This window comes from Castor canadensis, chromosome 8, assembly GCF_047511655.1.
Source record: "Castor canadensis chromosome 8, mCasCan1.hap1v2, whole genome shotgun sequence".
NCBI classification, from domain to species: domain Eukaryota; kingdom Metazoa; phylum Chordata; class Mammalia; order Rodentia; family Castoridae; genus Castor; species Castor canadensis.
Window position 1 is genome coordinate 150,006,405 of NC_133393.1, and position 26,553 is coordinate 150,032,957.

General features: G+C 46.9%; 1 protein-coding gene across 1 annotated transcript in view; it reads left to right on the forward strand.

Moving 5' to 3' along the window:
- Nucleotides 1-4,501: 4,501 nt before the first annotated feature.
- The window catches only part of Fam83f (family with sequence similarity 83 member F), a 35,986-nt gene continuing 13,934 nt past the window's right edge, over nucleotides 4,502-26,553 (forward strand). Inside the window, exons 1-3 of the mRNA XM_020173432.2 lie at nucleotides 4,502-5,067; nucleotides 25,155-25,322; nucleotides 25,850-25,971. Of these exons, the coding sequence (XP_020029021.1) occupies nucleotides 4,585-5,067; nucleotides 25,155-25,322; nucleotides 25,850-25,971 (773 nt within the window). The 5' untranslated portion in view covers nucleotides 4,502-4,584. The remainder of the gene's footprint in view (nucleotides 5,068-25,154; nucleotides 25,323-25,849; nucleotides 25,972-26,553) is intronic.

Here is a 26,553-nt window from a genome sequence, read left to right on the forward strand (position 1 = left end):
TAAATAGTTAAAAACCTTAGCTAAGTCATCGTGGGGCAGGTGGCTCCATGTGTTGGTTTCTTGGGCAGTACAGTAGGTGAGAAGATAGGCGGCTCCTAAGATATGCCTCTCTCCTGACACTATGGGATCTTGTCCCCTTATTCTCACCCACTCTGGGAACAGGTGACAAGGGAATTTTTTAACAAGGTACAAGAGTGCTCCCCGAGTTTTATAATAGGGGCTCGTGACACAAATTGCCGTGGAAGAAAAGAGTCCCCCCGTGGGAAACTTATCTAAGAATGTATCATGAGGTGGGCTATTTTGGGACTCAAATTACACAGAAAGGCCTGGGAAAATAGACGTGCGCAGGGATGAATGCAGCGACAATTAATGTTAACTATAAGGTGTCATATCTTTACAGAACACGCAGCCTGCAGTGTGCGCAGTAGGGGGCAGGAGGAAGGTGAATGAATTAGAGCCAAGTACCCAGGCAAGAGGGGGATGTCCTCTGGTGCAAGGAGGAGGGAACAGGAGGGGATTGGATTGCCAGAGAGGGCACAGCAGTCACCTTGGGCAAGGTGGCCTCTGAAGTTGAAAATGCAACCAAGATAGCCCCACCTAGCTCAGGGAAACTCCAGAACCAGAATCAAAGGAACCAGTAGAGGATCAGGGGCTTTCCTAGGGAGTCACCACTTCAAGGAGTGGTGATTAAGGATAATCTATAGAGCCTTAATTTACATATTAAGAAATCAGTTTCCCCATAGGTAAGGGTTTAAAAAAAGCTCAATAATAATGTACAGAATGTTCAGCTGTGTGGCAGGGTGGAAGGCTTGGGGGACTGGCTGTGTGACTATGTGTTCCAGCATTCCTGATTGGCAGCCAGTAACCTTGGACAGGATATTTCACCTCCCACAGCCTCAGTTTATTCATCTGTAACTTTTCACAATAATCATTTTCGGATTTAAAGGATTTAAGAGATTTGAGGGGAGGAGAGAGATCGAATTAGATAATTGTACTTCAAATACCTCTGTAGCCAGCAACTCTTCTGCCACTGAGTGGCTTATCACTTGTAAAGATGATTGTGAGTGGTTTTGTTTTTTTTCTTTGTTCTGTTTGTTTTGCAGGGCTGGGGATCAGATCCATGGCCTCACACATGCCAGGCCAGACTCTACCACTGAGTTATAGCCCCAACCCTTCTCTGTAAGTTTTTCACTTCCAGCTACACTAAGAGAGGCACCAGGGCAGCCAGCTATCATGTCTGATTCCTCTTTTTTATTCTCTGTGGCAAGCGTGTTGTCTAGTACACATTAACCTCTCAAAAAATGGTAGCTGAATAGGTAAGTAATTGCTATGTAGAGGCAAATATTACAAAAAGATCACAGTGTGTTTCACAAGTTAGATCTAGGAAAAATCTCCAATGAGAACTATTTCTAAAACATCCTACTCTGTTTCTAACCCTCTGTCCAATCCCAAGTCATGTCACACAACATTTGTGCCCCTTGAGAACAGAACCCACATTTTAATCATTCCAGTTCAGTGTCAGTTCCAGGTGGATTTAGTTCCACTCGCAGCTGCTTTGCCAGCACCTAGAACCTCAAGAAGGATTTGGTAAATGGATGAATGACTTCTCGCCCTTAGTATGATGTCAGGCACTAGTAAATGTCTGTTGAATGAATACGTGATTAAACAAGGCAACAGTCTCTCTCTCTCTACTGTCCCTTTCTAACACTTTCAACTGAGACAAGAGAGCAATGAGAGCAGGCTCTGGAGTTCGATAGTCTGAGTTCAAATTCTGGCTCTTATACCGACTAGCTAAGTGATCTAGAGTGAGCTACTAAACCTTTCTGGGTATCAATTTTCTCACCTTTAAAATGGGGATAATACTTTTTCAAGTGGGATTACATGGTTTACTTAAAGCAGCATATATAAACTACTTAAGCACAATGACTGGCACAGGAATTGCTGCTATTTTTTAAAAAATCCTATCAGTCTCTTAAACTTCAGTGGCTTTCCTGTTGCTACAGAGTAAGATTTAAAATCAAGGTCTTAGTTGGGTATGATTGTGCATACCTGTAATCCCAGCATTTGGAAGGGTGAGGTAGGAAGATCACCAGTTCATGGCTAAGCCTGGGCTACATAGCAAAACTCTGTTTCTAAATAAATAAAGTCAAGGTCTTCACAATTGGGCTCAATGTCCCTGTCTTCCCACATTGGTCTTCCCATACTTTAAGACTAGCTACCTTTGAATGGCTACTACCTGTGACCGGCCTTCTGCTAAGTGGTGATTTCTATTAATTTGGTTGCCTTACAAAGAATCCCGTGACTTGGACTTATTATTGCCCATATTTTACAAATGATGAGACCAAGGCTCAGAAAGTAGAATTAACTTTGCCAAGGACACATAGCTAATATCAGGAAAGCAGAAGTCCATTCCAGGACCTACTGATGGGGAAGTTCATGTTCTTATTTACCTGGCTTTGAAATCCTAGCCAGGAAAAGCTCAATCTGTGGGTTCAGCACTCCCAGCCTAGCCTGGGGCTTATTAAAAACACGGAATCTCAGGCCTCATCCCACACGTACTAAATCACAACCTGCATTTTAACCAGCTTCCCTCATTACCACCCCCCACCCCCGCTGCTGTTGATTGCCATATACTGTAAAGTCTTGGAAGCACCACTTTCTACCAGACACGAGTGCTAATTAAATCAGATATGTGATCTCATTTAACCCCTGAAACAACCTGGAAGGTAAGAAGTCAGAGTTATCCCATTTTACAGATAGGGACACTAAGGCTCTGAAAGAGAAGTGTGAACTGGACCCAAGTGTGTCTGATGCTGGTGTGCAGCTCTGACCACACCCAATCTCTATTCCAACACCCCTCCATGGGTTCTTCTTATCTTTCTGCTCCACTCAAAATCCCTCCCTCCCACTGCTCTGAGCCACTTTATATCCCCAGGGCACAAAGCCTAGCATCTTGTAGGGCCTCAAGTCATTAGAAAACAAGCTAAATGCTCTGCTACCTAAGGATGGAATTTGCCTGCAGTGCTTAAAGTGGAGTGTTAGCACCAGTTAAGTCTTTCAATTCCCAGGAGTGGCAAAGGACAAGTGAGGTGACAGGCTCCTTACTGCTCACCATCCCTAATCTTTGAGATGACCCAGGATGCCAGCTATTGTCACAAAGTTTGCAAATGATTGAAAATATAATCCTCAAAGTAATGATTTGGGGCTGGGTATATATTCAGTGGTACAGGGCTTGCCTAGCATGCACAAGGCCCTGGGTTCTATCCCCAGCAATGGAAGAAGAAGAAGAAAAAAAAAAAAAAAGGAACACCTAGAATTGGCAATTGATCTCATCATATCCCCACCCTTAAAACTAAGTCCCCAATAACCTTCCCTCAGTTCTGAAGAAAAGGCAAAAGGGCAAAGGTGACCATAATGTAGGGAAAAGACCTCCCAGACACAGAGAGTCTAGTAGTCCCTGTGCTTAGTCTCTCCTTTTACCTGAGACCTACAAAAGCACTTGTTTCTAGGCCTCTATTTCCTCATTTGTAAAATGAGGAGGTTGGACTAGTTTCTAAAGCTCCTTCCAGCTCTAAAATGCTGTGTTATAAAATGAAAGAAATGTGAACCTTTGGTTGCTATGATCTGAAAATATTTTGAATGTGGAGAGTCAAATTGTACAGCAGTGCATGAACAAAGTAATATGTTAATGACTAAGAAGATTGTACTTAATCCAATGGGAAACAGCAGAGCTGCTGGTGGTATGTGTGCGCGCTTGTGTCTGTGCTCGGCTTCCTTCCTTGAGCTCAAACACATATTTTGAATCACTAATACAGTAATCAGGCCTCTGGCAGCATATCTTGCCAGAACACACGCACACACCACTTCAAAATAAGTTGGGGGGGGGGCGAATTTCACTGCTGCTGCTTACATGTTTTCTGTTTGGGTGGCTTTTTAAAAGAAATTTTTGTAGTGAAGGTGTTGGACTGACAGCGCCTGGAGGACTCGGATCTCAGAAGTGGGGCGCGTGGGCGGGAAGCTAGGGATTTCATTAGCATCTTGCATTCCCACACCAACAGCCCCGCTCCACAGTCGTCACAATCCTGACCAGCCGCAGGGACCCCAGCTCTGCAACGCGGGAGGTCAAGTTGCCAGTCCCGAAGGCGCTCGGGCCACTCGGGCCAGAACACGTGCTTTGAGTCCTACCTGCGTGGAAAATGAGTGCGCACGTGCCACGTGTCAGGGCTGCGCTGACCTTTCCCCCACAGAAGGGCTGGGGCTGGGAGGCGGACGTGGGCCAAAGGCCACGCTCCAAGTTCCTTTTCACTCTAGGGCTTAGAACCGGGTTAGCCTCGCGGGCTTGGGCCGACAGAATCTTTGGCAAAGCCGCGAGGTCTCGCCGAGCCGGGCAGAGGCGGAGGGCGCGGCGGCCCCTCCCCGCCCGACGGCCCGCGCGGATTGGCCGGCTCGCGGCCGCGGGGCGGGACAAGGCCGACCTCGCGGCCAGGTGAGGCGCCCCGCCCCTCGGCGGCTCCAGGTGCGGCGGTGGGACCTCGGGGCCGAGGCAGGGGCCAGGGCCAGGGCCCAGGCGGCGGCCGTGGCGCCATGGCCGAGTCCCAGGTGAGCTGCCTGGACGAGGCGCACGTGAACGAGAAGGTGACCGAGGTGCAGGCCGCCTTCTACTACTGCGAGCGGCGGCGGGCCGCACTGGAGGCGCTGCTGGGCGGCGGGGAGCAGGCCTACTGCGAGCGGGTCAAGAAGGAGAGGCTGCGGGACTTTCTCTCCAGCCAGGAGCGCCAGGCCCTCCGCGCCGCCTGGAGCCCCTACGAGGACGTCGCTGCGGCTCCCCGAGGCAAGAACAAGACCAAGGCCAAGGCCCCAGCCCACGGCCCCGCAGAGCCCGGCGAGTCCCTGGCCTACTGGCCAGACCGCTCGGACACCGAGGTGCCCCCGCTGGACCTAGGCTGGACGGACACCGGCTTCTACCGCGGTGTGAGCCGCGTCACCCTCTTCACCCACCCCCCCAAAGACGAGAAGGCCCCGCACTTGAAGCAGGTGGTCAGGCAGATGATCCAACAGGCCCAGAAGGTAGGCCTAGCCCTGCGCCAAGACTTCCCCCCTCTCCCCAGCGTCTTGGACCTCACCTTCAGACCCCCACCTCCGACCGTCCTGTGGAAAATGGTCCCCAGCTCCCTCTCACCTTGTGGGGCTGTGGTGGGCCTCTAGAGAGGTTGAATGGGAACGTATTTGGCAAATCACAAAGTGCTAGACCGAGGTTAGTCGTTATTACTGTGTCCAAAGGCGCTGGCTTTCTGCACTATCCTGTCCCTCTCCGTTGGGCAGAATAGGGGCTGTGGGCCCCTGTGGTAACTGGGCCATTAAAAGGTCTTAATCATAACCTGTGTGCTGACCAGGGATTCACAAGACTGTCCCTGGCCATTTTCAGGTTAGATTTTCAAAACCACCCCATGAAGTGGGCACTAAGTAACCTCCCCAGTCTCACCTCAGCTGTGCTGCTCTTGGAAGCCCTTCCCTCCCAAACAAAACTGACCAGGGCCTCACATTCTCATGGCGCCTGCGCCTGGAATGAGTGAGGGAAGCTATTTTGAGCACCAGCTGTGGCCTGGCAGGTGCTGGGCACTTTTGAACAAGTATGGACTACAGCAGCTCAGAAAAAAGCTCCTACTTAGGCCACCTGTTATGCTTTGTTGAAAGGAGGTGTTTCCAGGATGACTGATTAGGTAGAACACTGGTGGAGTCAGTAAGATGTGAAGCAAGTGGAAGATTAATCTTTCCTCTGTGGTACCTGGATAGAGTTTCCACATAAAGTGTAGACTTTTCAGTTAAATTTGAACTTCAAATAAAAATGTTTTCCAAATACATTTTGAAGTTTCATGGGAATATTGATACTAAAGAGTTATTCATTGTTTATCTGAAATTTGAATTTAATGGTGCTAAACCCAGCTCCCCTTCACTGAGATTTCGGGGCACCCTTTGGTGCCCTTATCAGAATATGCAAGAGGAGGCTTGGGTTTATCATGCTAATTCTACTCCATGTCTGTGGTTAAATCAACTTGAACATGCCAGATCTCATCTAACTCAACTCTGTGAGCATGATTGATGTTCCCTTACCCTTGGAGGCTAAACAGGCCTAAGGAGGGCAAAAGAATCTAGACAAGTGGTGGGGCTCCTCTTCCTAGGGACTGGCTAAGATGGACTGCCAGAGGAAGGGTTAACATTTCAACTGTGCTCATTTCCACCCTCCTCTGGAAGTAATTGTTCCTTGTCTGATTGAGCTCTCTTTGTATATTGCACTCCACAGAAGAACAAGGCAAGCTGCACACAGAGGAGGGGAAAGGGAAGTGGGTGGCAGTGCTGAGCAGCAGGCTACAGCTGGGGTCAGGGGCCAAGCCTCATGAAGTGATACTAACAAAGACTCAATTTATTTAGCATTTATTATGTGTCAGCCACTGTGCTAATGATTTACCTGCATTTTCTCACTTGCTTTGCACCACCACTGGGTGAGATAAGTACTGTTCTTATTTTTAGAGAGAAAGAAATCAGGATTCAAGACAGTTAAGTTACTCGCCTAAGGTTTCATAGCTAGTAAGTGCCTGAGCCAGAATCCAAACACCAAAGCCCTTGTTACCCTGTGCCACCCTGCCCCACTCTCCCAAGTAATGGTACAATGGGATTAAGAAAGGAGTTTGAGTGGAGTTAGCCTGGTCACGGATCTGGGGTACAGGTTGTTACAAGAAAGGAGAGATAAGGCCCTTGGCACTGGGGCTTTTAGACCCGTGTGGAATGACAAGATGATCCTGTCTAATAGGGTTTTCTTAACTCCTCAAATATTTAACAATGAAAATTTTAACAGTTGTGAACCAGTCCAACATGTACAGATTCAACTAGAGTTATTTCCTGAGTTGTCTATGTGTGCCAGGTACTAGCCACAAAGAGAATAAAAAAGATCCAAGCTGTGGCTTTTCCCCTCCAAGAGTTTGCTCAAATGCTGGAGTTCTGCTAGAAGGAAAAGGTTTTTTGTTTTTGTTTTTGCCTAATCTAGGAAGGCTTCCTGAGGGAGGTGGGTCGCAGACTTGGAGAGAAAAACTGCAGTTTCTTAGTAAGACAATCTGAAGCTTGAGCAACAGGTTTTTTGCTCCCCAAAAATGCAAGGTTTGGTTAGCAGGAGAAAAGAGCTGTGAAGGTGGGAGCTGAGTACTGTGTGGGGTCCTTCAACCCAGACAAGTGACTGTCCCCAGGAAGCAACAGCTTCCGCCTGTGTGCTCACACAACTCTCAGGCCCTCTTTGCCCCTATCCTTAATCACTGCCCCTTATGTCTATACAGCGGCACCTCATGACCACTGCCCTGCCCCACCCTCTACCCCAGCTGATCCAGCTGGCAAGCAACCATCCGTGGCCTTTGAATTAGCCTCCCTCCTACCTATTCAGCCTGAGGGAGGGAGTTTTCCTTTGTTCCAGGGAGAGTATGACTGCCAGGAGGCTGGGTGGGGCAAACCAAGAAATGGTTTATGTGCAGAGATGGAGGTAGCTGTGGAGGGGAGGCAGGACATGCACATGTCTATGTGCCAGAGAGATTTGGTTTTATTTCATTTAATCCTCAGAAAAACCTTATGAGGTGCTATCATTTTTGTTCCCAAATGACAAACAGGAAATTAAGATTCAGAGGAAGTTGTCTTGACTTGTTCAGGTCACAGACCAGAGAGGGATTCTGCCATTCCATACCCGATTCTTCAAGATATGGAGGAAGGAGACTAATTAGGGACACTTTGAAAACATGATTGGGGCTTGGGGAGGATGGGCAGGGGGCTGTGGTCAGTGAGGAATCAGCCCAGCAGGTGTGGAGATAAGCAAGAGGAAGGCCTCTGATGGGGTGACTCTAGACTAGCTGCTCTCTGGGCCTCTGCTCTTCCCAAACTGTGCTGGGTAACCAGCATTCAAAAATTCATCTGTGTTTACTTGTGGACTGGAGAGAGATCTGCTTATTTTAGTGTCACTTAAAGGTGTCCTTTGCTTAAGGACAGGCAGAAAGGATGCCTTTAGGGACCCAGAAATGAATGATGCCCTGGCCTATGCCATGCTAGCAACAAAGACCAGGGCAAGTTGTTGCTGCTTGGGTGGCTTGAATCATTGTAACTACCAGGGAGTGTCCCACTGCAAAACCATGTGTGGATGGGATGCTCTTGGATCTTGTTTTGCAAAGCTCAGTGTAAGAGGAACAAATAACCATAATCCCCCGGCAGCTTGGAAAGGATTGGGCAGGTGTCTCTTTGGTCACTTGGCAAAGATTTGGAGGTCTGCTGTGTGCTAAGTGTACTTTACTTTTAAAAAAAAAAGACATATAAAACACATCTCTGGTCTTAAGTAGCCTAATAGTCTGCTAACCCATCATTATAATTCAGTATGACCAATGTTTGAGAGAGGGCGTGGGGAGGAGGGGAGGCACTCATCCAGTCACAGCTCTTTGAAGTTACTTGTCTGAACTATCAGGAGAGGTGAGATGGCTCTAATCCCTCTGGCTTTCCTCATGCCCAGGCTCCCTTATCCATTTTTGAGGCTGCCGGGTAGGTTTGGAGAGTATTGCCTAGTGCTTCCGGATCAGTGGAAAACTTGGAAAAACCTCACCTCAAAGATTGACCCTTAACTCCTGCATTGCTGGTTCCCACACTCAAATGCACCAGCTCTTCTTGGTTTACCACTAACTGTCTGATTTCCTTGGTGCTTCAATAATAGTAAGACAGGGTATTGCCTTCATCTCACAGGGGAGCCCTCTGAGGTCCGAAAAGACGAACTGACTTTTTTTTTTTTTTGATGCTGAGGATTGAACTCAAGGACTCATGCATTCTAGGCAAGCATTCTACTGCTGAGCTACATCCCCAGCTGAAGTGACATCTTTAGACCAAGAATCAGGAGATTACACAGCCTCCCCTGGTCCGTGGTCAGTATTACCTGTAACCCCCATGAAGATTATAAGCACAGCCCAGGAGAGGATGGCTGCTGGGATAGGGAGTTATTATCAGCCAGGGGCTGATCCTTTTTGAATAGGCCTGCCTGGCTAGTGGGGAAAAAAGGTTGGTGGGTATTCAGGCTGCTCCTGGTCTGTTGACAGACTTTTTTCTTCTTCAAAGCTGGGCTGAGGGGCCACCTTTTCCTTGTCATTTCATCAAGTTTTAAATCCAGAGTTTCACAAAGCTTGTTTTGGGAGAGCCCATCTTATCCTCCTGGGTTGGGAACTTTCACAATCCTCCCAGTCACCTTTGAAGGACTGTGCTTATGGTTCGACTGTCACTGGTGGTCAGTGGCCTGGTTTTAAAGAATTGAGACTGTCTCCTCAGCCACCAGTCCCTCTAGGGAAGCAAATGTCTAGAGGTGTCCCTGCTGAATTGTCCACTCCTCAGGGGACAATTTAGTTTCTAGTGTAATAGGCCATCAGGTAACAGAGAAGGATGCTCTAAATTGGGGGCATAGGACAGGGAGGGAAGGGAGAGGGATTTAGAGAAAGGCTGTAGAGGAGGGGTATGGTGGGCTGAAGTTAGCAGCCTTGGTTTGAGGTCTGGGCAGCTGATAGGCAGAAGTGCCCAAATGGTGTGGCAAAGTCTTGGAGACCCAGAGACCCAGCTTTGCAAATGGCAGCCTTTGCCCTGAGTAGGACCCACTATCTTTCCCTGTTAGCCCCATTCAACACTTTCCTCTTTCAGCTACATCCAGCAAAGAGTACCAGGCTCTTTCTCTATACCAGGTATTGTGCTGGGCATCGATGAACAGAGATGAAGCAGATTCCCCCTAAAAAGAGTTTACATAAATAATTTTGAAAAATCTTACTGGTCTATGAAATCTGAGATTGGAAAATATGTTCACTTGCACTTCACTACCTTGTTGAGCGCTTGTCCCAGTTCTTATTCCTAATGTAACCCTCTTTCTCCTTTCTCTCCTTCCACCTCAGAGGGACAGTGACTGTAGGAGCTTCTGAATTGCCTCTTAGAAGTGACTTAAGTGCACAGAGCAGAAGTGGCCTCTCAGGCAGCCCAGGGACCTGCATGCCCCCCTGCACTGATCCCTCTTCTAATCTAACTCTTCTGCCATTCCACAGTGACTGTTCCACATGGGCTTTGTTTCTGAGGCACCAGGAAGTTCCAGAGTCCTTGTCCCATTAAAGTTGATGGCTAATGGCCCAGCTGCAGCCCCAGCTCCAGGGAATAAACCCTTCACAGCACTTCTGGGTTCTTGCCCCAGCCTGTCCCGGCATCCATGGCAGTCCCTAGGTATTTTGGCCATGGGAGTTCTCTCTTTCCTGCTCAATCACTGATCCCAGGAGCAGGAATTCCTAAGCCATGGAGACCCAGCTTCATGTCAGAGACAGAAGATAGGCTGTGAAGTTGAAAGATCTTAGCTTTTGTCCTGATCTGGCCACTTCCTAGCTGTTTTCCTGTGGTCAAATCTCCTCCGTTTCTGAGTCTCATGACCACCAGTAAAATGTAGATAATAATGTCTAGGTTTCTGGGTGGTTTTTTAGAAAGGAAGAGACTGTGTGTGAAAGCTGGTGTACCAGAAAGCATCATATAAATGCTGATAGTCCTGGAAAATAACTTGTACTTTCTCTGAGAGTGGCTGAATTTCCTACCAGGAAGTCGGGGTGCCCTACCCAGGCAGTTAGAGTTGGGAGGGTTAGGGCCTAGGCAGGTGCATTTCCTCTTTCCTCCTTAGAGGATTACTTGCCTCCCTTCTCCTTGTGTTAATCTGTTGGCCTTGATTTGGTAAGAATTGGTGAGAACAGCTGTCTACCTGCCTCTGAGTTACCTGTGGAAGCCTGTGACACTAGAATCCTCATGCTAGAATCTTCTCTGGAATCTGCTATGGGAGAGAGAGATAAGATAGGAGAGTAAGGAGGCTGCCCTGTTCCTAAATCAGAAGTCCTCCAAAGATATTCCCCTAGAAGGGCCTGACCGCCTGTACAGGCTCAACTGGAGTCCCAGGGCAGTCTGGAGAGACTCCCCAAGTCCTCTTACTCTGGAGACCCTGGGCTTTCATTGTCTCTCCCCCCTCTGCCTGACTCTTGATTGAGTTCACTTGTTCCAGCATATTCAGGGATGGTGGTCACTGGCTCTAGTGTGTTCCTAGATGGGGGTCAGTGGTTTTCATATGTTCCTAAATGGTGGTCACTAGTCCCAGCCTGACCTTGGATGGCAGTCACTGGCTCTAGCATGTTCCTGGATTGTGGTCACTGGCTTCAGCATATTTCTGGATGGTATTCACTGGCTCCACTCTGGCCCTGGATGGTGGTCACTGACTCCATTGTGTTCCTAGATGGTGGTCACTGGCTCCAGTGTGGCCCTGGAGAGTGGTGACACTGACCTGAGTTGGGGGATGGGGTGCTGAGCATGGCCAGTGTACATGGCTATTTACTTTCTGAGGGAGAAGAGAGCTGGCCCCTAGGAAATCTTATACTTTGGGTCCCTGAACTTGCCAATGAGTGTTTCCCTAAGAGAGAAAACATAGGAGGTGAGGGCTCAGTAAACTTTCAGACCTCTTGGTTTTGAGGTTTCATGGGCTTTAGTTCTGTTGTGCAGAGATCTCGGAAGTTCTAAGGCCACTGCCAGGGCTGGAAACCACTAACCTGGGAATCCTCATTCTTTCTCTGACTATCTCTTTTCCTTGTTTGCTGGGTGATCTTGAGCAAATTATTTGACTTTCTTGGCCCTCTATTTCTGTATCTGTAAAATGGGGATAATTTTTGCTTCCTTGTTTACATTTACAAGATTGTGCTGAGAATCTAATGCAAAGCTAGGAGAAAGCACTCTGAAAAAATGTAAGTAATATGCAGACAAAAGGGATTTCTCTTCAGAAGTACTAACACTGTTGAGAAATGAGATAGCTGCTATGCACGTTGTTTTCTTTAATTAATCCAGTCCTCAGCATCTTGCAAGGGAAGTGGTATTTTCCCTGAGGCTCGGGAAAGGTATAGAACTCAAGAGCAGTTGGCTGGGATCCTGCCAAGGTCTCAGTTCAAGGCTGTCTCCTGCAAATGCAGGTTACTCCTGGGAATTGTTCTTTGGAGCCATCTCTTCCCTTGAAAACGTCCAGAAACATTTAAAGTACATTTACCACCAAGTATACTTTGCCAGCCAGGTCCTGGGAGGCTTACAGACTAGTTCTGGAAACAGACAAGTACATGACTGTTAGCTGCTCTGATCTGGACTGAGTAGGGGAGAGAAGGATTCTTCTTGCCTGGCAACGTTGGGACAGGAAACAAAGGAATACTGGGTATAGGTAGCTTCTAAGGACCTATATTGTCTACTTCATGGTGACTTTCTGGCCTCCTGGGACTTACACACTTCTGACAGGTAGAGACCTTTAGGGGATTCCCAGCCCAGCACCTTCCCCTCTTCCATGTTCTCAGCCCCTGGGATGCTACCTCACCTTGGCTGATGGCCAGTTCTCCCTCTCTCTCATGGAGTATACAAAGCAGATTCTGTTCTGGGGCCAGCTTCCAAGCTGAGCTGGGAGAGAGGAACTAGCAGAGGAAAGAACACATTTGTGTAGGTCTGGGCCCTGGATGACCACCTCCCTCAAGTCCTGTCACTCCCCCCACCCCACCCGACCCACTGCATTGTCTGAGCCTCCCTCCAAGACTGAGTCACGCTAGCCATCCCTGGCCCGCCCAACACCCCTTCTTCCCCAGGTGCCAGGAACAGCCAGCCTAAGCCGGAGCTGTGGCTTTCTGCAGCTTTTCTTTTTGTTCTCTGAAGTCAGTGCCATCTGTGGACTTGCATTAGCAAGATCCAGGATCTTAGTCCTGGAAGAGAACCCATGGCTTTTCTAGTGATGAGTCTCTCTGGCCCAGGTTTCTGATGATCTGTACATTCATCCTGGGCATAAGCTTGTATGCCAGTCATCATTCTTTTTGGGCTTCTCATGGCAGTGGCTGGGCATGTGAGAAGCTCCAGGCAAGTGTTCTTTTTGGCTTTTTTGGCAGTGAGTCAGGAGAAGATGGGGACCAGGACACTTTTCCTTTCGGTGGCTTTGGAGAACAGATTGTGAGTATCCTTAACTCCTCTTCCCAAGAGAATTCACAAACTTCCTGAAGATGCCTCCATTTACACTCATTCAACATGTTCTACTTAGAACCTGCTAATGTGCCAGATACCAGAAATTTATAGATGAGTAAAATGTGAACCCTGCCTTAAGTCTAATGGATGAGACAAAAAGAAAGAAAGTTTCAGTATAGTAGTGGAGGTGCTGGGGGTGTTGGTAGTTTATTTACTGGGCATTTAAGCACCAGACATAATGTGGACCATTTTATTTGTTTGTTTGTTTGTTGTGATGCTGGGGATCCATTGAGGCCTTCTAGTATGTTAAGCAATCAGTGCTCCTATCACTAAGTTACACCTCCAGCCTCACTAGCACATTTAGAACATACTATTTTATTAAATGTAATGATAATCTAGCAACTTCCCATTTTACAGATGAGAAAACTGAGAGACAGGATAAAGTCGTGCTGCTGAATAGTGGCGTTGAATGGGAACTGAGATGAGTCTGATTCCCAGGCTTAGGCACGTGCACTGAGGTCCAGGCTAGCAGAGACTTCCTGGGAATTGACAGCTGAATCAGTCAGTTGCACAAGAATAAGGCAGTCAGAGGGCAGACTGTATGCGAGGCTGAAAGCTCAGGGGCACATAGGCTCACACCATTCCCTTCACCCAAATGTCTCTTGATGGCCTTCACCAACCAGGCCCCTCTCTACACTTTCCTTACCTGTCTAGGGAAGTGCTCCAAGGTCACATAATATGGTGATGGCCACAGGTTACCTTGCTGCTGCTCAGAACCTCCTTGGCAAGCTGTCAAGTCCAGTTGCCCTGCCCTGATGAAGCAGACAGGAATATTTTGGCAGTTCTTGCGACCTACGTTGCTCTGCCATGTGCTGCTTAGTGTTGAGCGCTCAAGGCCATAACCCAAACCAGTGGATGTTCCTAAAATTCGTTTGTGTATCTTCATTGGATTTTTTTTTTAGCAGCTGATTTATCTTTCTAATTATGTTTGGCTTTAAGCTAATGTTAAAATGAGCTTGCATTAGATAATTTTCACTAATTAACACCAACTTAGTGTGGGGGAAGTCATCCCAGAAGCATGCCGTGGGGCAGGGAAAAGCTGGCCTAGGATCTTTAAAAGAATTTCTGTGCTTCCTCCCTGGTGGGTCACATATTCATAGCTGAGTGAGTTGACCTTCCACATATGGGTATATCTGTCCTCTTTCTGTGGAGAAACAGTCTGGGTATCCTTCATATGTCCCCCTTCATTCAACCTTGTCTCAGAGTATGGGTGTCAAGAGTGATAGCTTTATGGGGTCAAATCAGGAGGAAGTAAGCCCCATGGGTACAGCAGGAGGACATGCTTTTCAAGGGTGGGAACAGGGCCCCAAACTGAGGCCTAGGGGTCTGGAAAAGAAGTGGCCTGGCTGGGTGCAATTGGGCTCCAGACACTGCCAGTGCAGCCAGGGAGCCTGGATGTTTAATGATGTCTAATTAGTGAGCCCGAAACAATGGAACATGGCTACAGACAATTGGGAAGCCGTGGCTGACAAAACACACATGCCCTGCTGGTGGGGTGGGGGCCACCGGGCAGCAGCGGGGAACAGGACCCCTTTGGAGCCTAGCTCTGACTCTGCCTTCCTGTTGGTCTAGAGTTTCAGGTTCAAACTGCATCCTGGCTCAGGAGGGAAGCTTCCAGCTGTAGAAGTATCCTGTTTAGCACTTTTGCTGTATCAGGTTCTGTAGGAAGGAAGTACTGGCTCTACAGGGACAGATAGAGGCACCCCCATGAGTTTGACAAATACAGGCCTGAGCAGATAGGCATCCCAGGGTGTGTGTGCAGGCTGCATGGTGGTGGCAGTGGGAGGTGGCGGTGGGGGGAACGGAACTGGGGACAGAATGACAGCCTCAGGAATGGTGAAACAGGGTCAGGGTAGTGGCACAAGGGCCCAAGTCTACTGGTGTATTTGGAGAGGGTAATCTAAGTGGTGTGAGCTTATTGTTGGGGTGGAGGGGAGTGGCAGAATGTCTTCTGGGGTTGGAAGCACTTGGAAGATCTTCAGGGAAGCCGGGAACAGTTCTATAGGCAATTGGGAGCCACAGGGCATTTGGGCAGGGAAATGACATGCTGAGGATGGCATTATGGGATCTGTCTGGTTTTCCATCAAGCCAATGCTGAGACCCATTGTGTGCCAGGCATGGTCGGGAGGAAGGATGGGCTCTGCCAACTGGGGTAGACACAGCACAAGATTTTATCTATGCATCATTGTGTTCCTTTTCATCCTCTAAGAACCAGGAGATAGCCTCATTTTATAGATAGACTTCAGAGAGGTTAAGTAACTTGCCTCAGGTCTCAGAGCCAGTTTGGAACCTCTGATTTCAAAGCCTGTTCCTTCCTCACTGCAATATGTTTTTGGACTATGGAGATTTAGTGAATCTAGAGACCAGGGTGGAAGGAAGCGAAGGGGCGTGGGGTTGGGGGAAGGCAGCATTCTGTAGGGTCTCTTCCTCCTCTTCCTCCTGGGCTTTCCCATCCTCTTCTACCCCAGGCTACATGTATGGGAAGCTCTGTTAGTTAGTGGTGTTAACACCACCTGGTGTTACAATTGCTGCTCATTCAGATGGGGGATGGGGCCTGTTGCAGCCTCCATGGCCAAGGTTTTTGCCAGTATCGGGAGTACTCCCACCTCCCATGTGTGAATAGCTTCCATGCTCTAGCAGCTGTTTTCTGGCAGCATGGTGTGTGGTGTGCTCCATGGGCAGATGTAGATGCCCAGGATTGCTCATCAAACAGTGCCTCACACAGACTCCTCCTTAATTGAGCTGGCCTTACCCTCAATTAGTTCACATTTTGACCTTTCTGCAAGTGCAGTTTGCCTAGCTTTAATCACCACTCTGGGCTGGGCTTGCTGGGCACACATTGAGCAAAGGAACAACATCTCCACCTCGATGTCTGTGCTGTGGGTCTTTGGGTGGCTGGATCCCAGGATCTGGTGGCCCCACACTGCCTGCCTCTTTCCTTCTTACTCCCTATTTCAAAATCAGGAGACCAAGGCTTAGTAAGAGACCCTCAGCCACACAACCAATAAGACTTTCTGCTTCTAGACTGCATGTTGTCTTCCAAACACCAACCTTCATTCAAAGTGTGATCTGTCCACTATCTGCATTTAAATTACCTGGCGTGGCTGGAGGGTGAGCTGGCAGATGAGTGGTGTTGATAAAGTGCATTTTCCCCAGTCTCCTTTGAGGGTGGGGCCCTGGAATCTGCGTTTTGAGCGGGCCCACTTTCCACTCTCAGTGTTAAATGATTCCTAACACACAATCCGCTGCCTTGTAGACTGACTCCTCTTGGGGATATCAAAGAAAGAGGCCACAGTCAGATGTCTAAGCAGAGGCAGTTGGGCAGACCCAGTATGACCCTCCACAGTAGGAAGCAAGGGAAAAGGAGGGCTGTCCTTTGGTCCCAGGCAAATTAACTCCACAGAGTGGGCAACTGGACAGGTGGCTATGTCCCGGCTGTCCCGGAGGTAGCCACCAGACCTGTTTGCCCAGCTGCTACCTCCCTACCCTGAGGGACTTAGGACTTAAGGTGTGGGGAATTAGTGCGGTAGCTAGCAAGCTTAATGACCCCTCATAACTACACAGCCTTTCCTGTATTTGATGGACATGATCACATCTGAACCTCCCAGCAGCCCTGGGAGGTAGGCAGGACAGGTGTGGAAAGTGAAAAATCAGGCCGCAGTCTCACATGAGTGATCAATGGCAAACTGTCCCCTACTCCTTTCCCTTCTTCCCGTAGGAGAGTGACTGTCACCAGCACTCCGCTGAGGTCAGTGCTTTTTTACCCCATGGGCACTGGATGAGGAAGGGGTGGAGTTTGGAATCTTGCAGGCACCTGCAGCGACCCCTGCCCCAGAGCCTCAAGCTCTGTGTCAGCAGAGCTGGGGAAGCTCAAGAGGGGAGGATGCTATTGTCTGTCTCTACCCATGTGTCTCTGTTTGCATACAGGCTTTGTGTGCCAGAGGTGTCCTGGGGTCCAAGCCAGAGTCGGTCTGTCCCTGTGCTTTCTAAAGGAAAGATGATATGGACATATCTTCTGAAAGTGACAATTTGGTGGTCTAGAAAAACTTAGGACTAAGATCAAAAGGCCTGGCTTTCGTCCCAGCTCTCCCAAGACCCAGCTGGGTAACTTTAGTCATGGAACTGGGCTAATTGCTGTCCTGTCTGAGTTTAAGTCTGGAATGTCTATGAATGTAGGGGCCAGGTACAGTGGTGCCCTGCCTATGGTCACAGCCTGGCAGGTTTGTGGAAGCTGATGTGCAGCCATGTTCTATTTCCTAGAGGGATGTGCTCTGCTTCTATCACAGGGAAGATTTGCACAAAGACACTTCCTGTGTGTGCTGGTGGTGGTCCTACCACCTGGCCTGGTTTCCTTGGTGTGGGATCTTTCTCCCTTGGTTAAGTACTGTCCTCAGTCAGTGATGGCTGCTCCTTCAAGATCTTCAGTGGGTAGAGTGAAAGCCAAGTCACAAGACATTTGAGCTCTCATTGAGGCAACAGTCCCATTCTCTTCACCCATGAAAAAGAACTTCAACCCTGTCTTCCAGAGTTGAAAACAATCTAACTGGGGATCTTGCTCAGCATCCTCTTTTGTTCTTCTTCACCTCAATACCTTGCCATTAATGAAACAAAGGAGAAAAGTGTAAAGCTGTACCCCCACGAGACCCCCTTCCATGGAGAACAGGGTCTCATGGAAACCAGACTGTGCACAAACATGGAGAACAGACAGGATAAGTTCTACACTTAGGGTGAAGATTCTGAAAGCAATCAGCTGGTGCCTGCCATCCAGGAGCATGCAGCCTGGGAAGGGACAGAGAAGTTGGGCAGACATTATAGTGAAGTGCCCAGGGGTTCTATTTTTTGCCTAGAATACATACGGGCAGGAAACAGTGGTTACTCGGGGGAGAGGTTTAGGAAATTCTTGGCCACATAGATGTTTCATTGGGGTATGGAAGGCAGAAAACAAAGGGACTTGAGCTTTCTGATATTACATGGTTCTCAGGGAAGGGGTGCAATTTAGGTCCCCCAGGAGACATTGATGGTTTTCACATCTAGAGACAGTTCTGGTTTTCTTCCCTGGGGGTAATACTGCTGGCATCTAATGAATAGGAGTCAGAGATGCTGCTAAACAATTCATAGCACAGCCTCCCACAACAAAAGGTCATGAGTGCCGCAGTAGAGAAGCCTGTGTTAAGATAATTGTAGGTCATTCTGAGTGACCAAATACAAGGGGCAGAGGTGAGGCATGGTTCAAGACAAGATGGCAAGGAGGAAAGGGGCCAGTCATAAGGCCCCTCAAATGCCAAGTTCAGATCTCCTTTGGGGCTGCAAGAACCTCCTGATTCATCAGACTTGTAGGGGATTACTGCTATAGAGAATGAGTCAGAGGGCTGTGATGGAATAGGAGAGACCAGCCAGGAGGCTATTCCAGAAGTTCAGCAAGAAACAAGGACAGCATGAGCTAAGGCGGCAGCATATGTGGGAACAAGTGAGGAGTTGACCCAGAGAAGGTGCATGGAGGGGTAGGACCTACAAGACTTTTGGTAACTGGTGGGATTTGGTCAATGGACATAAGGAGGAAGCCAGGAGACTCTGGCTCTGGTCATGACTAAGTTTTGATTTTGAAAGTGCCTGTGAGGCAGGCTGGGGGACATGTCCCAGCAGCAACAGTAAGCTCTGTGGGTGTGAACATCTGGCCAAGCCTTGCATAGTCTGGGTCATCCAAACACAACAGGCTGCAGGGCAAGGTGGAGCCTTTTCGTCATCTGTGTTCTCTAATGGCAATTAAGAAACCCAGAAAGAGAATCTGCAAAGCTGGCAGTGTAATTAAAGTTGAATGACAGATAGAGGGGTATCTGGGGCTCCCTAACACCCCCCTTCCTTCTCCTACCACCCGGGCAGGATATCAAACAAGAAGATGATGAGCTAACAAAACACCCCATGAGAAGTCCTACAGCATCAGAGCCTCTTTGCCAGCCTGCCTATGACAGCTTCTAAAAACCACTGCCAGCTCGAATTAACCTCTCTCTCAGCATTGCACATCAGTAGATAGCCAGGTGAAGGATGCTAGAGTGAGGAGCCAGCTGGGAGTGGGATGATTTTTTTCTCCCAACAAAATCTACTTCCCTGGGTTCTGAGCCTGTAAAGTCCTTTTCTTAAAATCCAATTTTTCCATTTACACTGGGAGCCTTGAAGTTAGTCTTTGCATGAAGAATCACATGGGCTGTTTCACCACGACAGCAGAGGGAGCAGGGAGCTGGTTTTCCTGGGCCTGATGTTGAGGAGCTGAATGTCAAGCAGGGCCCTCAGAGACCAAAGCCGAGAGTAATTATCACTTCTCCACAAGTGGATCGCAGGAGTCAGTGAGCAATTGATTTTTTTTTTCTACTACCAATATTTCATTGTTTAATTGGTAGTGACACAGATGGCTGGCTCTCACCAGGGTATCACAGACCAAGCCTCCTGCAAGCTGGCCACCACGGGGACTGCTGCTTCTCCCATCCCTAGGCAGATGAGTGCTAGTGAAGGCAGGTCGGTTTCCTTGCTTTTTCAGTCACAAAATAAAATTCAGAGTGGGAATCCAAGAAGTGTGTCTGGAAGCCATTTGGGCAGTCCTTGAGTCAGTTCTGAACAGGATGTTGCAGAGAGGACTCTTGCACGTGAAAGATGAGAAGATGAGATGGTGATCAGTCAGTGCTCCAGGAACATCATTTCTGGTAGAATGAAGCTGGAACTCTGCAGTGCCATTCTGAGCAGCCCCTCCCCCACTCCTGGACTCAGCTCTGGACTGTACCAACCCAACTGGAGGACTTGAATGTGGGTTTCATTTGTTTGGTTGGCATTTGGGACGTCAAGTACAAAGAGCTGATGTGTATTGCAGTTTAGGTTGCACTGTTATCATCAATCCACCAATGCCCCTGATTTTCCTGTCCTTTCCTCTCATTCCTTTCTTCTGTGGCCAGCCACTGTTGGGTGTTTAGTATACATCCTTGGGCATGTTTGTATCCTTGAAATAGCTACAATATTATTTTAGAAATGAAAGATTATTTTACATAAATAGCATTAGGCTATAGATCTCACTCTCTAACATTTTCAGTTGAACTATCCATTTAAAAAAGTACTATCCAAGTTACTATGCATGGAACTTCTTCATTGCTTCTGTCCACTATAAAACATCCTATCTCATGCCTCATTTTCCTTACCCAGTCTTCTAGAGAAAGACATCTAAATTTTCACTAATTCCTTGCTATCCCAAAGAAAGCTACAGTGAGTGTCCTTGTTCCTGCTCCCTTTGTAGACCTATGCCAAGATCCAAGAGGTTTCCTGGGGTGCATGGCCAAGGGTGGTTTTGCTAGCTTATAGAAATCGAGTAAATTCTGCCTGTTGCTCCAGACAACAGTGTCCACTCACACCAGAAGAGAAGGAGGGTTTCCCTTTCCCTACCTACCAACATTTAGGATTATCCAACCTTCTAATTTTTAGTTAATTTATAAAGTGGTATCTGGTATCCCTTATCAATGTGGGGTTTTTTTGGTAGGATTGGGATTTGAACTCAGGGATTTGTGCTTGCAAAGCAGGTGCTTTACTGCTTGAGCTACACCTCCTGTCCATTTTTGCTCTGGTTATTTTGTTGATAGGGTCTCATGAACTGTTTCTCCGGATTGGCCGCAAGCCTCCATCCTCCTCCAATCTCAGCTTCCCAAGTAGCTGGGATTACAGGCATGAGCCATCAATATGTTTTATTTACATTTTTCTGATTACTACTGAGGTCTGCTCTTTATACACTTAGAAATCATCCAGGTATCTCCTTGGAATTGCCTCTTCATATCTTCTGCCCATTTTTCTAATTATTTTCCTGTCTTTTTCTTCTTAACTTATGGAAATCCCTGTATGTTATTAATTCTTTTTGGTTGTATATATTGCACCCCTGTCACTTATTGGTTGCCTTTATCTATTGCCTCTTTACTTGAACAGAAAAATCTCCAAATTTTCAAATGCATCTTTTAAATTTTATTTGCCTTGTGGGTGGTGCTTTTGGAAAGTTTTTTTATCCCCATGCCATGAAGATGTTTCCCTAAATTTCATCAACTCCCTTCTTAGTTTTGTCTTTCACATTTGTGTATTTAGCCTACCTGAAATTCACTTTTATGTATGGAGTGAGTGGAGTATCCACCTTTATTTTTCCATTGAGTTGTGATCCTACCCTTATCATAAAGTTTTATGTATATGTGGGGAGTGTGTGTCTGTCTGTCTGGTTTCACTAGTCTGTTCCATTGGTCCATTTGTCAGTTCCTACCTCAGTACTACAATTTTTTTCTTTTTAATTTATTTTCATGTGTAGTACAGTTTTTATGCCTCTGTAGTATGTCTTACTTTCTATAGGATATGATCCCCTTTGCCTTTTCTTTTCAAAATCGATGTAGCTGGTTTTGGATCTTTATTCGTCCTCACATCTTAGAAGTATTGAGTTGTTCAAAAACATTTACTGGAATTTTATTGGAATTGCATTGGATTTTACTAATATGGGAACAATTAGATTTTGACATGTTAAATCATATCTCTTCATGACTTATCTCCATTTATTCACATATTTTAAGTTTCCTTATTGAGATTTTCAGAAATACCTAAAGGTATTAATTCCTATATAGTATGTACTTATGTTGTAATTGTGAAAGTATCTTATTTTATTTTAGTTGGTTATTATTTGAGTAGAAGAAGGCTATTGATTTTTGGAAGTTTTTCTTATGTCTGCCAGTTTTACTGAATTTTCTTAGTAATTCTAATTCTCTTGATGATGAAAATAGCATCTCTAAATACTGGTAGTTTTGCATCTTTTTATCCTTATGTCTCCTATTTCTTTTTCTTGTCATTGTATCGATTAGGACCTCTGATACTGTGTTGACCAATAAGGTCATAGTGTGTAGTAGCTTTGATTTGCCTGAAACTTACAGGGAATATAGCTTAAGTTTCTCTGTTAAGTAAAATATTCCATGTGGGTTTGGGTAGATAGACTTTACCAAATTAAAGTCCTTTCTAAGTCTTAACTTTCTGAGAATTTTAATTATTACTAGGGATCTAATTTTATCAGATGCTTTTAAAAATTATTAAGAAAATATGATTTTTTATTCCACGTTATAAATGAAAATGATGTATTTTCTGATGTTGAATTATCCCTACAGTCCTATGATAAACCTTACTTGATTATGGTGTATTATGTTCAGCTTTTAAATTTTAATAATCATTTGCATTTTCAAATTCTCGAACGTATAATTGATCTTAATATTCTTTCACCATTTTTACTGTTGCTTAAATCTCTATTATGTCTACAGTTATTTCTCCTTTTTCATTCAGTATTTTATTTGTATCTCCTCTCCTTTTTATCAGTCTCACCACATGTTTGCCTGTCTTTTTCGGTTTTTTCCAAGAATGAGGCTTTTTTGTTGATTTTGGCTTTGGTTTGGTTATTTTGGGGTTTGAACTCAGGTGCCTTGCAGGTGCTCTACCAGAAAGTAAGACATACTGCAGCGCCACGGGAACAAAACTGCAGTGCTGAGCTAGAAACTGACGAACGGGCCTGTGAAGCAGATGGGGTCTCAAGTTCATGCCCTGGCCGGCCTGGAGCTCGACCACTGTTCTGTGCCTCCTGGGTGGCTGGCGTCACAGGCCCGTGCGCACCCCCCCACCCCCGCTTTCATCGACTGGGGTAGGGTCTTGTGAACTTTCTTCCCAGGTGACTTGGACTGAGATCCTTCCGATAATAGCTTGGACTATAGGTGTGAGCCTCTGTGCCCAACCCAAGAATGAGTTTTTGATATAATGTTTCTAGAATACCTTATAGCAGTCCCATTTTTGAAGTAGTGGCATGAAGACTCAAGTCAAATGGACCTGAGACAGTGCCTGGTAGAACAGTTGTGAGAATCAGATTAGTGCATAATTTAGCGCATGTTCATTGCATCCTCAGTGTCTGTATTAGTCAGGGGTCTCCAGAAAAAACAAAACAGAGCCAACAGGGTGTGTGTATGAGAGAGAGAGAGAGAGAGAGAGAGGGTTATTTTTAATAATTGGCTCCTGGGATTGTGGAGATGCATGTTCAAAATCTCAGGGTAGGCTGGCAGGCTGAAGGCCTAGGGAAGAGCTGCAATCCAAGTTCAAAGGCAGTCTGCTGGCAGAATTCATTCTTGCTTGGTAGAAAACAGTTTTTGTTCTATGAAGGTCTTCAACTGATTTGCCAAGGCCCACCCACATTATGGAGAGAGAAACTGCTGATTTAAACACTGATCTCATCCAAAATATACTTTCACAGAAACATCCAAAATAATGTTCAACTAAATGTTTGGACACTGTGGCCCAGTCAATTTAACACAAAATTAACCATCACAGTTCCTTTGCCAATGCCAAACCCTTTGTGCCTTGTAGGACCCTGCTAGGCTATGTGGCACCTGTGTATAAATTAGAAGAGTATTCCTTCCTCTAGCAGGCACAGTCCCACTCACCTTTTTGCAGGGCACACTCATGTGTGGCAGCCCAGCCAAGCTCCCTGCCAGTTCTCCCTTTTCATTTCTCATGGCACCCTAAGACGTCCCATTCTTCGTGGTGACGTCTTTCTTATTCTCCCCTGGCTAGAAGGAATGTCTGTCTGTCTCCCTCCCTCTCATCACATGTCACCTGTGTAGCTCTTAAAGCATTTATCTCTTTCACCTTATGCCTTGGTTGTTTTGTGCAACTGGCTTATCATCCACCTGGAGTTATCCCCTTGCAGTTAGCAACTGTAGCTTATTTGTCTTTAGATCTCACTCTGCTTGCTGGGGCTCAGTAATCATCACACTTGTATTAATGACTGGTGAATATAAGAGCCATGGAGAGCCTCGAGTGATAATTGTATAAAGGTGGGGGCAGGGAGACCTGAGAGGCAAGGGTAATGGTAGAGCATGGAGTGAAGATGGTATGGTGGTGATGGTGGCACTGGTGATGAATGCTTATTGAGGTGACCATATGTCAGGGCCTGCTTTAAATGCTGGTGTATGTCCCCAAGTCCTCAGTTCAGGTGAGGTGCTATTGAAATAGGCACTGTTAGTCAGTTTTCCTGCCAAAGAAGCAGGTGTAGTGTTGGTATACCAGGCTTGTTTGCCCAACTGTTGAGACTGTGTCTTTTTTTTTTTTTTTTTTTTGAGAACTTATTACAAACCAGGTATTGTGTTTGGTACTCTTCAGGTTTATCTCTACTCCTCACAGCAAATATAGAAAGTACAGGGTGTCCCCACTTTGCAGATGAGGAAACAAGAGGCTCATTAAGGCCGAGTATCTTGCATAAGATCACAAAAACAGAAAGTGGTGAGTCCAAAGTTAAAACCAGATGTGTCTGACCTAAAGTCCAGCCCTTACTCTACATTTCTTGCCCAGTGTTTGGGGCCCATGAGGAAACCCTTGCAGATGGAGTAGAGGGTGGTTTGTGTGGGAAAATGAAAATGACTGAGGTTAGAAAAGTGGGTCTGCTCTGGGCTGCAAAAGACCTTTGCCTCAAGGGTACATAACTTATGGTACAGGACTGACTTTTGCCAGTGAAGGGTTCTGAGCAGTGTTCTTGGTCTGAGGAGGGGTGGAAAGGGCTGGACACCCAAGGCTGGGGGCACCTGAGTCAACTTGAACTCTTCCAAGATCCATACTGGGGAAGCCCAGAGCTTTGCACAGCTGCAGGGAGAATGGAGCACCTGGACCTGCTGAGAAAGGGATGTTCAAGCTCATCTGTGGCTGATGAAAAGGAGACCATCCCTTGCACTTCCCAGACAACATCTCCTTAGTCATTTCCCTGGGTCAACAGGAGCAGCAATCCCCTGGTGCAGCTTCTGAAGAGTTGCTAGAAATCTCCAGAGGGGGCTGGAATTAGTCCAGAACAAAGTATGAGCAGCAGGGCCTGTACCCTTGGACTCCTCTCCTGGGCTCAGATGTACTCAGAGATGGGTGGGGATTTAGAGAACCCAGAGTGGTACAGGTGGGGTTCTTGGCCCCCAGGTGGGTGTGTCTCTAGAGGTGTGTTGTCACAACATGCCTCACCAGTGCCTTTCTGTGTCCAGGTCATTGCTGTGGTCATGGACCTTTTCACTGATGGTGATATTTTCCAAGACATTGTGGATGCTGCCTGTAAGCGCCGGGTCCCAGTGTACATCATCCTGGATGAGGCAGGAGTAAAGTACTTCCTGGAGATGTGTCAGGGCCTGGAGCTTGCTGACTTCCGTATCCGGGTAAGTTGCACCACTGGGGAAGATGAGATGAACACTCCCTCTACCCCTTTCTTTGGCTCCTCCTCTGTCTCCTGCCCAGCTCAGGGGCTCAGGTAAAGTTCAAGATCTCAACTCTTTTCTTTCTGTGTAAAGTCTTGACTCAGGAACTGATGACTGCTAAATTACGTGTCCAGATTAAATTTTATCCCTCAGCTGCTGAGGTTGAAGGAGGCAGCTCTGGCCCAATCCTGTTGTGCTCAGCCTGCAGAATCACTAACTTCACTCTCAGGTTCAAGTTGGAGCTGTGGTTCTTTTCTGAGGAACTTTGGGAACAGACAGGAACCCCCCTGGGCTTATCCATGCCCAGAGTGAGATTTGGTGACTTCTTCCTGCTCTCCCAAAGGAGTTCTTTATGTAAGACTGGATGAAGCAGGAGTTTAGTGAAGGCAGGAGCCAGCAGGCAGAGTCTGTGGACAAGAAGATTGTTCCTGTGCTAAAGCAAAGCCTTGTCCCCGAACAAAATGACAGTGCCTTTCTCTTCTCAACAGAACATTCGTGTCCGCTCTGTAACAGGCATCGGCTTCTACATGCCTATGGGGAAGATCAAGGGGACCCTGTCATCAAGGTTCCTGATGGTAGATGGTGACAAAGTAGCCACCGGATCTTATAGGTGAGCTGGGCCAGGTCAGAGGAAGGCCTAGGAGGTAACTGTTCAGGAAGGTGTAGACTGGAGTCTCCATAGAAACAAGTTTTAAGAGGCATTGTCTGCCCCAGTGGCAAACAGCCTTCTGCCCAGTGCCTTCCCTCAAACTTTCTAGTTGATGGATTATTACAGAAAGAGGGACATTAAGCAAAGCCCACTTTTTGTGATCCACAGAAACCAGTTGCATTTTGAAGGTAGTTCTTACATTGGACAAGCAGGAAGTAGAATGTCCAGACCTGGGGGTGGGGGGAGAGAAAAACTCTTTGGGTATGGCATATGTAGAATTTTAATTTAGAAGTAAATTACCAGGAACACGAGAGAGTATATATGTGCAGTCTTTTTCATTCAAGTAAGTTAAAATCTAGGTGAAAAGAGACCTGAGCACATGTAACAATTAATAAATGGCCTGAGTCCTCTTTTGAGGTGAAAGTAGTGGGATTTTACAGACAGTAAGTGCTCTAAAAATTCAGAGAAGAGCCAGTAAGGAATGGAGCAGTATTAATAGTGGCAGCAGCTCAGTTTCTGTGAGTCAAGTGTGAATTTGTACCA